The sequence below is a fragment of the Macaca nemestrina genome, chromosome 17, assembly GCF_043159975.1.
Source record: "Macaca nemestrina isolate mMacNem1 chromosome 17, mMacNem.hap1, whole genome shotgun sequence".
Lineage (NCBI taxonomy): Eukaryota > Metazoa > Chordata > Mammalia > Primates > Cercopithecidae > Macaca > Macaca nemestrina.
The window spans coordinates 58,348,533-58,365,183 of NC_092141.1; the positions used below are offsets into that span (position 1 = coordinate 58,348,533).

Consider the following 16,651-nt stretch of genomic DNA (forward strand, 5'->3'; position numbering starts at 1 on the left):
TGTAAAATAGCACCTAAGAGGGCCTCTTTTCCTCCATAAAGCCTATAGGGCTTGCCTCATTCATTCATTCATTCATTCATTCAACAAACACCTAATGAACATGGTCAGGTTTGTGTTTGGCGTACAGGTGAACAAAGCATGGTCTTTGCCCTCCTGAAGGTTGCAGCTTAGAGTGTGATCTGCCAAGTGGTGAAATAGTAAAATAATCTGGTGCCTTCAGAGGGTTGGGAGGATTCAACTGGACAGTCCACGTAAAGTGCCTGGCGCAGGGGTTAGCATCCTCACGTCCACCCCACTGCTGGCACTGTGCTTCTCCCCTGCCCAGGGTCCTTGAGAAAACCCCAGGCCCCTCCTCGCTTCCAGGCTACCCACACAGAAAGGAGATAAAGTCACCACCCTCTGCTCTCGCTTAGACTATGGACAGAATTGGTTGCATCCCTCACACCAAAACAGAAAACAAGTTATCGGGGTGGGTCCACCTCCTCCCGTCGGGTCTCTGGCAGTGTCCTCAAGACTTGAAAAGGGCCAAAAGCACACAAGTGCCCGCTTTGCCCCTGACAGACACCTGGGAAGAGGCCCCACCTCCGGGAGAGGCTAGTCTGTGTTGGGCTGGGTTCTGCTTTCCCTCATCCAAGTGGGGTTGAGGGTGGCCAGAGTATTGCTGGAGACCTAGTGGAGTTCCGTGTCCCGGGGTAATTTGGGACGGAACCACAGGGACTCCAACGTGACCCTGAAATGGGTCGAGGGCCTCGGGAGCCTGGGAGGCAGGCAGGAGAGGGGTGAGGGGTTTGCCCACCTGCCCACCCTGCCCTCTCCCTCAGGAGATGCTGGCTGGAGGTTTACTCTTCCTCCTGACACAGCCTGAGTGAGAAGTGTCACCTGACCTCAGGGCACATTCCAGAATGAGGCCACAGCCAAGAATAGGGCCCAGGAACCCTGCCACCCTTCCTGCCTGCATTAATCACAAATTATCCAGAGTAGGAGGGAAGCTTCAGACTCCTCAGAGAGGTCGGAGGAAGAGGAGGAGGAGGAGGTAACAGGAGGTGGAGCTGGAGAAAAGAGGGAGGACTCCAGAGAGGCCCCTTCTAGGCTTGTGGTTGTTCAGCGCAGCAGCACTGCATGGCCCCTGCTCCCAGGACCCTCTGTTTCACCCAGCAGGCCCCTCCATGAGCTCTCAGAGCTGGGCCCACAGCTTCCTGGAGGCCCTAGGCAATGATTCTGATCTGGATCAGCACAAACACAGAGGGAGAGGGACTCAGAGAGGAGTGCTCACACAGCCGGGGGACAGCAGAGGCTTCCCCAAGGAGCTGAGTCTTGAAGGATGAGTAGGCAGAAGGCTGATGAATGTAGGCCAGGACTGCTTGTGTGTGTGATAGAAATACTTGTCACACGGGGAGGTTGTAAACAGCCCTGGGTGGCTTGTGTGTGCTGACGGGAGGCAGCCTCTTTAGAGACATTCGGGGTCCTAATGGGACTCCAACTGCCCAGCCCAGAGCAGGGTGTGTGTGTGTGTGTGTGTGTGTGTGTGTGTGTGTTGCGTGCTAGGAGAAACAACATAACATGAGCATTATGAGCTCTGGGCTGGGCGCGGTGGCTCACGCCTGTAATCCCAGCACTTTGGGAGGCCGAGGCAGATGGATCACCTGAGGTTAGGAGTTCGAAACCAGCCTGGCCAACATGGCAAAACTCTGTCTCTACTAAAAATACAAAAATTAGCCAGGCATGGTGGCACATGCCTGTAATCCCAGCTACTCAGGGAGGCTGAGGCACAAGAATCTCTTGAACCCGGGAGGCGAAGTTCGCAGTGAGCCGACCTCACGTCACTGCACTCCAGCCTGGGTGACAGAGTGAGACTCCATCTTAAAAACAAAACAAAACAAATTAAAAACTCTGAAGTCAGACTGGCAGGATTCAAGTCTTGGCTCTGCCACTCACCCGATTTGGGGCAGGTTTCTTATCCCCTCTAGCCTTAGTTTTCCTACCTACAAAATAGCCTTCTGTCTCCTCCAGTTGCAGTGGGCCTTACAAGAGCTGGTACCTGGCACATAGGACGTGCTCACGCATGCTGCTGTTTTACAACAGGACAAGGGGACGGAGGGAGTTCCCCACGGCTTAAGGCAATCACCGAGGCTGTGGACTTATTCTCCCCCTTCCCTAGTCGGGGTCCACTCCATCCCTGGTCTCCAGCCCCACTGTCCGGAGGATGACATCAGACTACAGAGCAGCTGGCTAGACAATGGAGCAGAGTGTCCTAGCAGGCTGGAGGTGCTGGGGGAGGCGGAGGGTGGAAAAAGCCAAGCTGCCCTGCCCCAGAGGCCCTGGGGACTGATCTGGAGACAGGCCGCTCAGGAATAGGCCTCTAAAGAGGCAAACTGAGGGTCAGAGCAGGAAGGAGAGAGCCAAGTGCTCTCAGGAAGGTGAGGAGTGAGTATCCCGGGCAGACAGGAGACAGGTGAGTTTAGCCTAGATAAAGGGGCCTCATTTTCGTTATGTCCCGGGACCTAGGCTGGGGCCAAATCTCCTCGATTTGACTGAGCAAAGCAACCTCCCGAGACTGGCTGGCAACCAGGCCCCGGGAGCTCCATCCACCCTTTGCTGAGCTCCTGCTAGATGCCAGCCTTTGTATAAGGCCTAGGGTAACAGAAAGAAAGGACTCTGGCTTGGTTTCAAGGATAGAATGCCAGATAGTAGGTCAGAAGTTATAATAGGTTCGAAACCACCCATTCTCTAAGTGCCCATATTTTCTGAACCCCACCTCAGCTTATAGTGGTGCTCAGTTTGGATATACTCTGTGAGCAACAGAATAAAACATTTGAAGCTGCAAAGCCCAAGACCCAGAAATGCGAGGGGAGGGCTTTCAGTTCTAGGGTCTGTTCTGAGTGGAGAGCTGCTGAGGGTGGGAGGGGGCAGCCACTTGGCACCAGGCCCTCCTTCCTGGGCTTTCCAGTTATACCCAGTTAACAGGGCCCAGCTCCCGAGCCTCTTGTATAGAGTGATCTTACTACCCTCTGTTCTACAGATGAAGAAACAGAGACTCAGAGAGATCACAGGTAAGCAGCAGAGCCTAGATTCAGACCTAGGCAAGTCTGACTTCACGGGCTGAGTTTTCTCACTCTGCTAGGTGGGGCTGGAGTGTGACAGGCACCCCAGGTCTGGGGCTGTGAGTGGGCAGTGGTCTGGTTAGAGGCCCCGAGATGGGATTTTCCTGAACCTCACACCTTCATCAGGGAAGCAGACGTGCGACTGGGGACCCTGCTGTCCCGGCCCAGCTGCAGTGCTCAGGTCCCATATCTGTGCAAATGGGGGTGAAAGGGAGGTGACAGGCGCTGGCATGTGGACACTTGCCCCCACAGCTTGCATGGCAATGTGCTGGAGCTGGAGCTGGAAGCAGGTGCACAGAATGTCCCTGGGTCTCTGAGGACAGGGTGAGACCATCCTCACCTTCCTTGGTTACCTGACCTGAGCAGGGTGGGGGCCCGTGGCTGCTGCCCACACCACTTTGGTGGCTCAGTTTTGTGCTCAGTGTTCTCTCGATGTCAACTTGAGAAACCTTGGATCCTCTGCCTCTGTTCTTCCTGCTCCCGACCTCCTCCTCGCACCCTTATTGCAGATGAGATGGGGTGGGCCAGGCTAGGCTGGGCCTGGATTCTTCTTTTGGGTTGGGGCCCAGGAAAACATAGGCAAGTGTGCAGGGGAGTGGTGTCTCTTGGGGACAAACAGGCTGTGGGGTGTGCCACGGCTTCGGGGCTCCTGAACACGTCTCCAGGGCTGGGGAGCCGCTGTGGGCCTCCCTGGGGCCAAAGGCACTGCTGTCCCCATTTTGAGCCCCATGACCTGAGCATACCTAGGGCTTTGACGCAGAGTCTTCCTGGGACCAGGCCTCACCTAGAGGCCCCCTAGTGAGTCACAGCTGGCAGCTGTCCTTGCCTGCTCCGTTCCCATCTCCTCCACCTTCTTGCCTCTGAACTTGACACCATTGGTGGCAGGGTCTGGACCTGACCAACTGTGCTGTCACGCTGGGGTGACAGCAGGTTACAGATCAGAACACCTGGACTGGGCCCCACCCCTTCCTGCCTTTGTGTTCTTGACAAGCCACCTCACCTCTCTGACCTCAGCTTAACTCACAGAGCTGAGCTGAGCAGCAGTTAAGGGGCCTTGGAGCTACAAAGGGGGCCCAAATATTACCAGCGTCTCTCCAACCCCCAAAGATGCTCCCACTGGCCAGACTTCCCTCTTGTAAGGTCACCAAAGCAAATGACACTACCCATCTCCCTCCCTTCCCCATCATAACCCAAATGAAACACACAAGCAGGGCCATTGATACTATGAGCTTTTAATTAGTATCTTCCTCCTTATATTTGAGGAAGAAAGGAGGACGCCCCACAAGGACCTTCTTCAGCTTGGAGGGGCAGGGACAGAATAGGGCAGAGGAGGGTAGTGGGGGCAGATGCAGAGCTGACAGTGCGGCTTCCCAATCCTCTCTCTAGTGGCGGGATGGCCAGGCCTACACAGGAAGTCTGGAAACACACAAAAAAATCACCAACGAGCTGCCACATCCTTTGCCCAGGTCTCACAGAGAGCCTCCCTCCAGGTTTCCATGGGCTCCCAAGGCCGCCACCAGATGGGAGCATTGAGCAATGTTCCTTTTCCTTCTCCAGCCACCTCCCTCCTCTCTCAGTCCTTTACTACCCCCTTCCCTGCCTGCTTTTTCCTCTCCCTTCATTTCTCCTGCTACCAAACAGATCCCGGGGCTTTTGTCTGCTCTATGTTCAAGGAAGCCAGTGGATACGAAAGCACACCATCCATCAGATAGAAACTCCAGACAGCTGTGAGTCCAGCAGAGGGGTGCGTCTGGGGGCCCCGGGACGAGGGCATCTGTGTTGGGGCACTAAGAGCTGGGCAGTGGCTAACATCTCTCTGTGGTCCTGGCACCCAGTAAGCATTCAGAGAACGTCCACTGAGTTCAACTGAACTAGATCGACAAACCAATGCAGCCAAGGAGAAGAAATATGTATTCTGCTGGTGCCGTGGTGGCCTCAGCGGCAAGTTGACCACCACCCAAAGGCACCCGTTCCAGCAGCTTCCACTCAGGGCAAGTCATGTGCTGGGCTGGACTCTGCCTCCAGCTTGCCACTGCCCATGCCCCTAACCCCAAGTGGCCTCTGCTCACAGCAATCGAGGACGCTGTGGGAAAGGTGTCCCATTAGTCCCTGGGCCCTCCTATCTCTCCCCACCTACCCCCTTTGCAAGCCAATCCATTCAACTGTTCCTGTGACCAGCACACAGCGACCATTGCTTAAACCCTTTCTGGGAGACTGGCTGGGGGAGGGTGGCTGGGAGAGCTAGGGGTGTGGGGCCAGTGAGGGGAGGAGGGGAATGTCTGAGCAAGTTGGTGGTCAGGAATAACTTCAGTGTGCCCACTGACTTCTCCTTTTGTCCGCCTGAGCTAAAAAAGATATGAACCCCTTATTGAACCCAAAGAATAGACGCTGATCTGAGACCCTCTGTGGCTTTTTCTCTGACACATCGGTTGACGTTTCCCGGCTGGCCCAAGCCTGTCTAATCTGACCTCGCCCAGTCTGCTGAGAGGCATTGGGGTGGATAGGTGGAGGAAGGCCAGGGAGGGGGCCAAGGAGGTGGGGGGGCTTCAGTGTAAGCCAAGAAACTCCTTGAGGACGTCACAGGTCTTCTTGTGCATGACCTCGCGGAGCTTCCTGACCCGGCGGGCACTCGACGCACCCACAAAGCTATCGGGGCGCAGCATGGCCATGCCGCCGTCCACCTCCCCCATGATGATGAGTGGTGTCTCGCTCACGGTCACGTTAGGGCAGGGGCATGCCCAGTCCACGTGGAGCAGAGTGACCTCCAACGGCTCCCGGCCCAGGAACTTGAGGCCCATTTTCTCATCCTTTAAGACTTCGTCCACAGTCACCAGGGCGCGGCCCGAGTCAGGCTCCTCGGTCAGCTCAGAGACTCGGCCCAGGATGACAAAGTCGCTGCGACAGAAGCTGGTAACGAGCTTCTGCCTAGGCTTGCAGGCCCGACAGCGCTGGTTCCCTCTAGGGAAGGGGCACGACTCCTCACAGGCCTCACGGCTCTCAAAGTTGTTGCCATTGCCCTCGCAGCCACCATAGACAAAGGACTGGCACTGGCCCGTCTGGCTGTTGTAAGCCCAGCGAGGCGCGTAGGCTTTGCAGGGCCCCTGCAGGGCGGGCAGGCTGCACGCGGCCAGCGGCCCACTCATGCAGGCCAGCATGCAGGCCTCATAGGTCTCAAAGTGGTTGAGGTTGCGGTGGCAGTGGCCAAAGGTGAAGGTCAGGCAGTTGTTGGCCTGGGCGTCGAAGTGCCAGCGGGTCTGCTCTTCACCACAGTCCTCGCTGTCGGGGGGCTTCAGGCACTCGGCTGCCGGGAAAGCCGTGCCATTAGGGCTGCTCTCTGAGGTGGCCGCAGCCTGATGTCCCCTGACCACCGACAGCGGGAAGTCGGCCCTCAGGACCCCGGCCGCGTTCCTGGCCGTGCAGGTGTAGACCCCAGCATCCTGCAGCTGGGCGTTATAGATGACCAGCTGGGCAATGTTGGTGACCACCACGTTGCCACGCACATGGTTGGGCCGCATGACCACGTTCTCCCGATCCTCCAACTGCTTCTCCCAGGTGATCTCAGGCCGGGGCCGGCCCACCACATCACAGAGGAAGCTCACCGTCTCACCCATGGTGACCGACTGGTGCACAGGGTGGTTGAGCAGGGCCGGGGCCGCCATGTCCAGTTCAGGGGTCTCTGGGGAGGCTGTGGTGGGGTGCATGGTGGTCTCAGGTGGTGGGGGGCTGGTGTTGGGCCAGGTGAAGTGATAGCGGCAGGTTACAACGGCCAGCGTGATGCCTTTGGAGCAGGCCTCGGCATCCATGTAGCAGCGGTTATAGTAGGTGAGACCATCCGAGGCACAGGTAAAGCTGGGCTCCTTCTCACAGCGGTCTTTGCATTTACACACGGGCTGGCCATCCCAGATGTCACACTCAGAGCCCTGCTGCAGACACATGAAGTGGTCACACGTGGCCTCCTTGGGCATGCCCACTGGGCCCTTCTTCCCTTTCACGTCCATGTAGCGGGCCGCCACACAGCTCTTGGTCCCACACACATTGGGGCAGCACTTCTCATAGGCCTCACACTCCTGAAAGAGCCAGAGAGAGTGGCCTGAACAGGGAGGAGGAGGAAAGGAGGGGCTCCCTATCCTACCCCATGGTTTATGGGGAGGTGAACTAACATGTACTCCCTATCTAGTGGGAGCAAAACATTTGAAAATAATGACGAATGCATACATAGCATCTCCTACGTGCTAGGCCCTCGTGTAAGAACGTTGACATCCGTGAGCTTGCTGTGCTCATCACAAGCCAGAGGAGGTTACAGCCATTATCTCCACTCTACAGACGATGACTGAGGCACAGAGAGGCTAAGTAGCTTTCCCAAGGTCACACAGCTGGCAGGGTCGGAAGGGGTGGGCCAAAGACTCTAAGAGAAGTTTTCCTACAACCATTTGACAGATGAGACTGCAGAGACTCAGAGAGGCGATGCCCAAGTTCACAGAGATGGGAAGTGGCAGAACAAGGCTCCAAGCTCCCAGTGGAAGGGATCGATAAATGGCGTTTTTTTTTTTTCTCCTGCATCATATAGCACAAATGAGGTCTAGCTTGAACAAGTAGGCCTGCCTTTCATCTCTTTCCCATGGGAGCGAGGATGCCTTGCCGACTAGAAGAGGTCACGTTAGAGGCTGAGAGGGGAATGCCCCGGGACTTTATCCGAGGTGATCCACACCTCTCCTCCCCTCAAGGAGACCGACACACACGGGGAACAGAGGCTGTGAGAGGGCCCAGACCGATCCACAGCCAACAGTCAGGGCAGGCATGACAGGTCCCGCACGCTGGGTCTCACAGTCACAGGCTCTGCCAGGCCCAGGTGTCAGCTCCATGTAGGACCTTTCACGGGCAAAACAACAAGAAAAAATGTCCCCTTGTGTGGCAAAGGTCAGCAAGGCCGTCAGCGAGGACTTGCCAGGCCGTAATCCCCTCTGATTTTCTGTGGAGCCACGTAAAGCATTAGTTTAATTCCTCGAAATTAGCAACATGCTCCTGGAGCCGACACAAACAAGGATTTCATGTGGTGTTTTCGACAATAACACATCGTACCCACTGGGCAGGCAGGCAACGCTCCTAATCCTCCACCAGGTAGTAACTCTGTGAATTACTCCCCACCAGGGCTGGCCTCTTGTCATTCCAACTTTTATTTCAGCCTCTTTGACATTCCACATCAGCTAAGAGGGGGGAAGTGTCCCCCCACCCTGGCTGCACGGAGCCTGCCTGCTTGACTTGTTTACTGTTCTACCCCTTTCGGCTCAGAATGGGGACTTTGTTTTGCAGCCCTTATTTGGCATAGTCTTCTAGGCCACACCAGGGGAGGCTTTGGGACAGGGATGGGCAGCTCTCAGGAGAGGGACCCCGCAGGGAATGGAGGGCAGGAAAGGGAGTGGGAGCAGGAGAACCTTCTCCTTGGCCTGAGCCTTATCCCATTCCCTAAGACGTTCAGGACCCGGAGGTCCATGAAAGCCTGGGTCCTTGGGCACCAGAGGAAAGGTACTTCTGGCCACAGGGAACCTAGAGGGGGTCCTTAGAACACTTCCGTGTAAGGAGGTCAGAATCTCCCCAAGGGCTGTCTGGATCCGCAGCCCTCCACAGGTGCCTTCTCCCCAAGACACACAAAATCCACCAGAGTCTCACCATCCCCAAGCCCTACCTGGTTTATCAGACCTGCCTGTGCCTGCAAATGTAGCCAACTAATCGCGTGACCTTGGCCAGATGGGAGCAGCCACCACTCCTCCTGACTTCTCATCTTCCTTTCACTTGGCACCACCATTGCCCACTGGGGGCATCCGTCCTGGGAGGCCTAAGAATTGTCCCTGGGCACTGTGAGGTTGAGGCCACTCTCTGCAGGTCAGCCCTCTGCTCTCCTGTGAGTAAACCAGGCATCTACGGGGGCACCATTGTCTCTCGTGTTCCCTGGAGATGCCCCAGCCTGGACCTGGAGCCCGGGGAGACTCGGTGCTGCCCTCAGAGCCGGCCAGGCTGGGCAGGAAATAGCTCTGCCTGGAGCAGGTACAGGTCCCACAGCCTGTTGCCCCAGAGGGGGCGGGCAGGAATGGCCCTAGGGAATGACTCGGGAACTAGAAGAGAACCGGCCCTGCCCTGTGGCATTGCCCCCTGATGCAGAGCAGAAGGCAGGACCAAGGAAGCTGACAGGCTGAAACGTGGTTTCCTTCCTCCCAGGGACACCAGAGCATCCATTCAGAGCTGCTCCTGCTTGGCCTGCCATCAGCCTGGTCTGCTCTCAGTCTCAGGGTCCAAACTCCTGGGGAGGTGGCCTGGAGTCCAATGCAACCAAAGCTTTGTTGTTAAACATGGGTTCCAAGCCTACCGTTCCCTCACTGGCCATGGCACCTGTGCCCTCCCTGCCTGACTCTGTGTCCACTCTCTCACCTGTGAGTGGGCTTCTGATGCCCACCATGCTGACCTGTCGTGTCAACACACATGACATGCCTGGCACGGTGCTGGCCCACAGCAGCCCTCAGCATGCATGAAGGAGGAATCCTCAGGCTTCAGTCCCTGATGAAGTGGGACATCGCTCCCACCTCTCCTTCCAGGCTTCAGTGTTAATAGACAGGATGGTGCCCTGTTTCTCTCCAGGTGGATGGGGCCTGTGTTCCTTCACCTTCCTGGGCCCTGCAGGGCACTACTGCATGGTCCCCACCCTGTGGCTCCCACCCCCATCGCTCACAGGCTCACATGGTCTATCTCTGGCTTCTGGATCCCACTCACCTGGTCTGCCTCACGCTGCGGCTTCTGGACCCCACTCACCTGGTCCGCCTCATGCTGCGGCTTCTGGACCCCACTCACCTGGTCCATCTCACACTCTCGCTTCTGGATCCCACTCACCTGGTCCATCTCACACTCTCGCTTCTGGATCCCACTCACCTGGTCCGCCTCACACTCCAGCTTCTGGATCCCACTCACCTGGTCCGCCTCACGCTGCGGCTTCTGGACCCCACTCACCTGGTCCATCTCACACTCCAGCTTCTGGATCCCACTCACCTGGTCCACCTCACACTCTCGCTTCTGGATCCCACTCACCTGGTCCGCCTCACACTCTCGCTTCTGGACCCCACTCACCTGGTCCACCTCACATTGTGGCTTCTGGACCCCACTCAGCTGGTCCGCCTCACACTCCAGCTTCTGGATCCCACTCACCTGGTCCGCCTCACGCTGCGGCTTCTGGATCCCACTCACCTGGTCCACCTCACGCTGCGGCTTCTGGACCCCACTCACCTGGTCCATCTCACACTCCAGCTTCTGGATCCCACTCACCTGGTCCGCCTCACGCTGCGGCTTCTGGATCCCACTCACCTGGTCCACCTCACACTCTCACTTCTGGATCCCACTCACCTGGTCCGCCTCACACTCTCGCTTCTGGACCCCACTCACCTGGTCCACCTCACATTGTGGCTTCTGGACCCCACTCAGCTGGTCCACCTCACATTGTGGCTTCTGGACCCCACTCACCTGGTCCGCCTCACACTCCCGCTTCTGGATCCCACTCACCTGGTCCGTCCCACACTTTCACTTCTGGATCCCATTCACCTGGCCCATCTCATACTGCGGCTTCTGGACCCTACTCACCTGGCCCTCCTCACACTCCCGCACAGTCCCCACCCCACGGCTCCCACCCCCATGACTCACAGGCTCACGTGGCCCATCTCTGGTCTCTGAACCCCACTCACCTGGTCCGTCTGACACTCCCGCCTGCAGGTGCTCTGTGCGTCCACCCAGAGGTTGGGATTCATGTCGTTGGGGCAGATACCGGCGTGGGAATAGCGGATGGGTGGCAGCGCCAGGCTTCGCGGGGGCACCCCGAGCAGCAGCAGTAGCAGCAGCAGCGCTGCCACCTGCTCCCAGCGAGACCAGAACGGGCGACACCTTAGGGCCCACATGGTGCAGGCTGGGGCGGCTAGAGACCTCCCCTGAAACGATGCCAGGATCTGGGGCCCACCAGGACCTTCCTCTCAGAGGCTGCAGACACCTGCCCTCCCCACCCCAGCAGGTTTCCTGCTCAGGCTGCTGCCGCTGCTGCCTCCACCAAGTCAGCACAGCCTGCAGGGCTGTGCGGCTTCAGATAAAAGAAAGGTCTTTGGAAGGAAGCTCCCTCTCCTGAGTGTGCAGGGAGAGGAGCCGCAGCAGGGGCCCGCGCCCGGATTTATATCCTGGGCGCGCCACCCGAGTGGGAGCCAGCTAACCTGATGCCTGTCACAGGCAGGCTGCTGGCGCCTCTGTCCCGTGGCTGATCACAGACTTATTGCAGAAGGGGGGGAAAAAAAAAAAAAGAAGCTGGAAGCAGTTTAGGCAGCGTATCTGGCACGGTGGGACACCTGCTTGTTTTTGACTCCAGGAGGCCTTTAACCCCTTCAAGGGCCAGAAATGGCATGTGCTTTGCGGGGAGCTGGCTCCAGGACACGCAAGCTCACTCTGAAGGAGGGCTTGTTTCCCTTTCCCCCACCTCCTTGGGGCTGGGCCCCCTCCTCCCCTTTGGCCACCTCTAAAGAACACACAATCGCTTGTTACGAGGAGGGACCTGCAGCCGCCGGGTTAGCATCGCCCGGCTTGATAGTACATTTGAGAGCAAATGACGTGGAAAAACAACAAGTTCACGGCCATTCCAGGGCGGGCCTGCGCCGCGCTGTGCCCTGTAAGCCGACTCCCACCCCGGCCCCGGCCCTTTGTAGGGGGTGTGCACACGGACAGTTCCGTATCTCTGTGTCCAGGGCAGTTTGCGTCTTAAGTTCCAACTTCAGTTAATTTCCCCCAAATCATTCCAGAGACACATACCAGATACGCTCTGGTTCCCCCGGCGGCTGGGACGGATCACATTCCTCCCTCTTCCATCGACACACCGAGAAAACCTCCGCGGTCACAGTGTCTCAGGACTGTGCCGGAGTCCAGCTGCCCTCGCTGATGACCACAGTGGCCACTCTTCGGTGAGCTCCTTCTGAGCTGCCAGCCGTGTCTGGCCTCCCCTACTTCCCAAAGGAGGTCTGTGGTCGAAGAAGGAAAGCGACTTGCCCAAGGTCACATACACTGAGCAGTCCTGGTGGCACCAGCTGCCAGATGCACTGGGCTCTTCACACATGCGGGTTCTCTGAATGCATCATCTCATTTAATCCTCACAACAAACTGCGCCTCCATTTCAGATCTGAGGAAAGGACTCACAGAGAGGCTAAGCAACCTGCCCATGTCGCACAGCTACCCCACCACGGTACAGGAAACAGGGACACCAGCTTGCTGGGTGTGGGCAGGGGCCTTTTAAAACCACCCCTCCCCCATCCATCTGTCAGAACTGCTGTCAAGGCACAGCCCAAACTCTGGTTTTCACAGACTGGACAAGAAATTTTTGAAACATCAGGGGCTATATTTGTGGAGGGGCCGGGAAGAGAGCCAGAAGCTGCCAGGGGCTGGGGGCGATTTCTCCCCCATTTGGCAGCAAATGGCTTGTATCTAAAATGCCACAGAGCAGCCTGCAGTCTGAGTGTTTTCGCGTTGGTCACTCGATCCTGGGGGTGGGGGGTGGAGGCGCATAGAGCCCCGAAAGACAGGTACCTTTCCAAGGCCAAACCACAAGGGCCTTGGGGACAGTAGGTGGGGTGACCCCCACATGCATCAGAGACAGAAGGGATCCTGAAGGTAATCTCGCTTTACAGCTAAGGAAACTGAGGCCTGAACCCAGGCCACTCCTTCCCCCACATCCACTTTCCCCTTCAGGAACACAGCTCCCCGTCTCACGAGACTGTAAAACGGCCATGGGACCCTTGCTTCCACGCCCAGACCCTTCCCCTTCCCAGCCGGGCGGGCGCTGCCTTCTCCTCGCCTGAGCTGGTTCCTTCCCGTTGTGCGGCCATTCTGCAGGATCTGTCTTTTCTGCTTATGTCAAATCGCTAATGAAGGGTGTCAGATCCTAATCCTCTAAATTATTGGAATAAACTTCCCTTCGAGGCCAGTCCCCGTAATGAAGCCAGACAGCGGGCGACGCCGGCTGCTTTGAATTCCCTGTAATTTCATCAGCCCGCGTTCCAGCTGCTCTGCGCGGGGGCCTTCACACAGCCCTTGGACAAACGTGGTTTGCGCAGCCTCCTTTGATAGCACAAAGGGAAATGGACAGTGACACATTTCTAAGCAGGACTTAGAAAAACTGTCACAGCCCCATTAGGCCAGGACAAGTATCCAAGGAGAGGAGGCTGATTTCTGGGCAGTCCCAAGACACCATTAGAGGGCGTGGGAGAGATGAGAGAGGGTGGGAGGAGGGGAGGTGCCCAGCAGAGGTGTGGGGGTGCTGAGGAGAGTGGGAGAGGGGCACAGGGCAGGGCAGGGGAAGCTTGGCCTTCCCACCCCCACTGCTGGTGCTGATGGAGAACGCCCCTGCACCCAGCCGGGTCCTGTCTCAAGCCATGGGCCTCTCCTTTCCGGGCCCGGTTCCTGGACATTCTGCCCAGAGAACTCTCAAAGCAGCATCGGGGAAGAGAGGGGCCCAGAACACCCTGACTCTCCCTCCAGCCCTTCCAAGTCTCCCACCAAAACACAGCTCAGAATAATAAATAACATCTGATCGGCCTGGAGCCCACACAGCGTTTTCACCTGCACATTGCTGCTGACCCCACCGCAGCCCCAGGAGGGTGCTCTCTGGTGCGGGAGAGGAAACCAAGTCACAGAGAGGTTAGGCTGGGCCCTCCTCCCGCCCACTCCAGGCCTATGGCCTCCACACACGCCGTGCAAGCTTCCAGCCCCTCCAGAAATCGACCCCCAGCCCACGCTGGCCACCCCACCCACTGGCTTGTTTATAAGCTGTTTGGGAGTGCTTTGAAGTTTCCTCCTCCCTCCCAGAGGCCCTTGGAACTGGCTCCGGATCTGCCTCCTTCTCTCTCTCCCCTCGGTGTGTCTGTCTGTCTGTCTGACTCTGTGTCCCTCACACTCTTCCCTGTGGGTGGTGTGGGCCCCACTCTCACCAAACCCACGGTACCAAAGGTGGGCCCAGCGGGAGTGGCTCAGCGGCACATGCCCACTGTCCACCGGGTCTCCTCCACTCGGGCCACTGGGAGCAGAGGCTGGGCTGGGTCTACTGAGCAGAGGCCTGGCCTCGGGCATGATCTGCCTTTTCCCCTTTTCCCAAGAACACCAGGCACAGCTCTCCTACCACTCAGGATGAGAGGTCAGAGAGTGCTGGGCTCAGCCCCATCTTGGAAGGGCCCCTCCACCCCCACCACTGTCACAGGGTGGAAAACCACGGACTCTTCACGCCTCCCAGGGTGGGTTCAAACCTGCTCTAGAAGCCGTGGGAGGAGGTCACCAGGTCACTCTGGGTGACCCTTGACCTCAGGTTCACCTTGACATTAACAACTCCTGAGCTGCTAGGGTCTTGACAGGACAGCACAGCTGACACCATTTCCCAAGTCAGCCAACCCCCAGCAGCCACGAGGGGGAGGCACAGAGGTGCCACAAGAGTATCTTGGGTGCCACGTGGCTTATGCACACCCCACACCCACACTCCTACCTCACACTGCACGTGCTCCCTCTCTTTCCAGAAAGGTTTTTTAGAGCACCTACTGTGTGCTAAGTTCTGGGCACATCGAAACCAGTAACAGGCCGGGCATGGTGGCTCACACCTGTAATCCTAACACTTTGGGAGGCTGAGGTGGATGGATCACTCGAGGTCAGGAGTTTGAGAGCAGCTTGGCCAACATGGTGAAATCCCATCTCTACTAAAAATAAAAATAAAAAAAATAGGCCGGGCGCAGTGGCTCACGCCTGTAATCCCAGCACTTTAGGAGGCCGAGGCGGGCGGATCACGAGGTCAGGAGATCGAGACCACCCTGGCTAACACGGTGAAACCCCGTCTCTACTAAAAATACAAAAAATTAGCTGGGCGTAGTGGTGGGCGCCTGTAATCCCAGCTACTCTGGAGGCTGAGGCAGGAGAATGGCATGAACCCAGGAGGCGGAGCTTGCAGTGAGCCGAGATCACGCCACTGCACTCCAGCCTGGGCGACAGAGTGAGACTCCCTCCCCCCCGCCAAAAAAAAAATAAAAATAAAAATAAAAATAAAAATAAAAAAATAAAATAAAAAAATAGCTGGACGTGGTGGTATGAGCCTGTAGTCCCAGCTACTTGGGAGACTGAGGCAGAAGAATTGCTTCAACCCAGGAAGCGGAGGTTGCATTGAGCCAAGATCACACCATTGTACTCCAGCCTGAGCAGCAGAGCGAGACTCCATCTCAAAAATAAAAAAGAAAGAAAAAAAGAAAAGAACAACCATCTTTGTCCACAGGGCGGGTACCGTCTAGTCTAGAAAGCCAGCATGCAGAAATAAGAACGGGGAATGCTGGTGGGGAGCCCTCTCAGCGCTGGGGAACAGAGAGGAGGGAGAGGCCTGGGGTCTGCTTTTGCACATCCATGACATTGGGTGGGGCCCAAGCCTGAGCAGAATCTCAAAGGAGAGAGGGCGTTTCCTACACCTCTCCTTGGAAAGGCCTGGCCCACACCACAGTCTCCTCCGCCAAGGCCCTTCCTCCACAGCGCCCAGGCCTCCGGAAAGGGGAGGTGACAGGGACGTCAGCAGGTTTAGGAGATGAGGTGGGGGTGGAAGCTGCAGGTCTTGCAGGCGCTGCACGGGGTGGCCCCAGCAAAGTACACCCCAGTGGCCCATTCTGGTCTGCCCTGCTTGGGCCCCAGACCTGAGCCAGCCACATTTTCTCCCAAATGGATGGGGGAAGCCAGCCCCCCAGGAGTCCCTCCCACCCTGATCTTGGTCATTTAAACATGTTTGGGGAGGAGGGGCAGGAATTGGGGTGCTGAGAAAGAAGGAAGTCCTAGTCAGGGTGCTGAGACGGCAGCCCAGGTTGCCTCAGCTAAAGGCAGTGATTAGTCAGACCCAAGCCAGAGAATTCAATAAAGCCAGCGGCTCATTACCCAGCTGGGGACCCCCTGCCTGCGCGGCCTCGGGCCTGGGTTACATTACAGGACTGCGTGAACTCTCCCCTCTGAGTGAGGCTGCACCGGGCCTTGGAATAATTATGGGGCCTCAGCAGATGGTGGAGATGGATGGGGGAGGCCTTCAGCTGTGAGACACGTGACCCATCTGCATCTGTGTGGAACAGGACATGGGAGGGTCCTCGCTGAGCAGAGAGGTAAAGCAGGGCCCGTCCTGAATCCAGATCTGAGAATGATGGGGTTGTCAGGGGTGGGGCATGGCCCAGTGTCCCGGGCCAGCTGGGCCTCCTTGGAGACCGTTGTCTGGGCCAGGGAGGTCTACAGGTACAGTGAGCCTCTGGAAGCTGGAGTCCTGCAGTTTGTGTGTCAGGAACCCAGAAGAGGAGGCAATTCTGGGACAGCACAATTCTGGGCTCCTTTGGGCATTCGAATGTTTTCCTAGAGGATTTGGAGCCTGTGTCGGGCTCCTCGCCCACTCGGGAAGCTCCATGGTGCTTGGGTTGAGCACTGTGCAAGGAGTCGGGGCCCTGGGCTCTCCTGCTGGTTTGCCATCATTTCACTGTGGGACCACCTCTATT

General features: G+C 57.3%; 1 protein-coding gene across 2 annotated transcripts; it reads right to left on the reverse strand.

The window, feature by feature from the left end:
- Positions 1 to 4,312: 4,312 nt before the first annotated feature.
- Positions 4,313 to 13,866, reverse strand: LOC105472396 (WAP, follistatin/kazal, immunoglobulin, kunitz and netrin domain containing 2). Of its 2 annotated transcripts, none has more exons than XM_011725605.2 (2): positions 11,925 to 13,866; positions 4,313 to 7,168 (listed from the first exon to the last, which is right to left on the reverse strand). In XM_011725605.2, the coding sequence occupies exon 2, from the start codon at positions 7,097 to 7,099 to the stop codon at positions 5,648 to 5,650; it is 1,452 nt and encodes a 483-aa protein (XP_011723907.1). In that variant the 5' UTR covers positions 7,100 to 7,168; positions 11,925 to 13,866; the 3' UTR covers positions 4,313 to 5,647. The 2 variants fall into 2 exon arrangements, with proteins under 2 accessions (XP_011723907.1, XP_011723905.1); XM_011725603.2 differs by lacking the exon at positions 11,925 to 13,866 and adding an exon at positions 10,823 to 11,598.
- Positions 13,867 to 16,651: the final 2,785 nt, after the last annotated feature.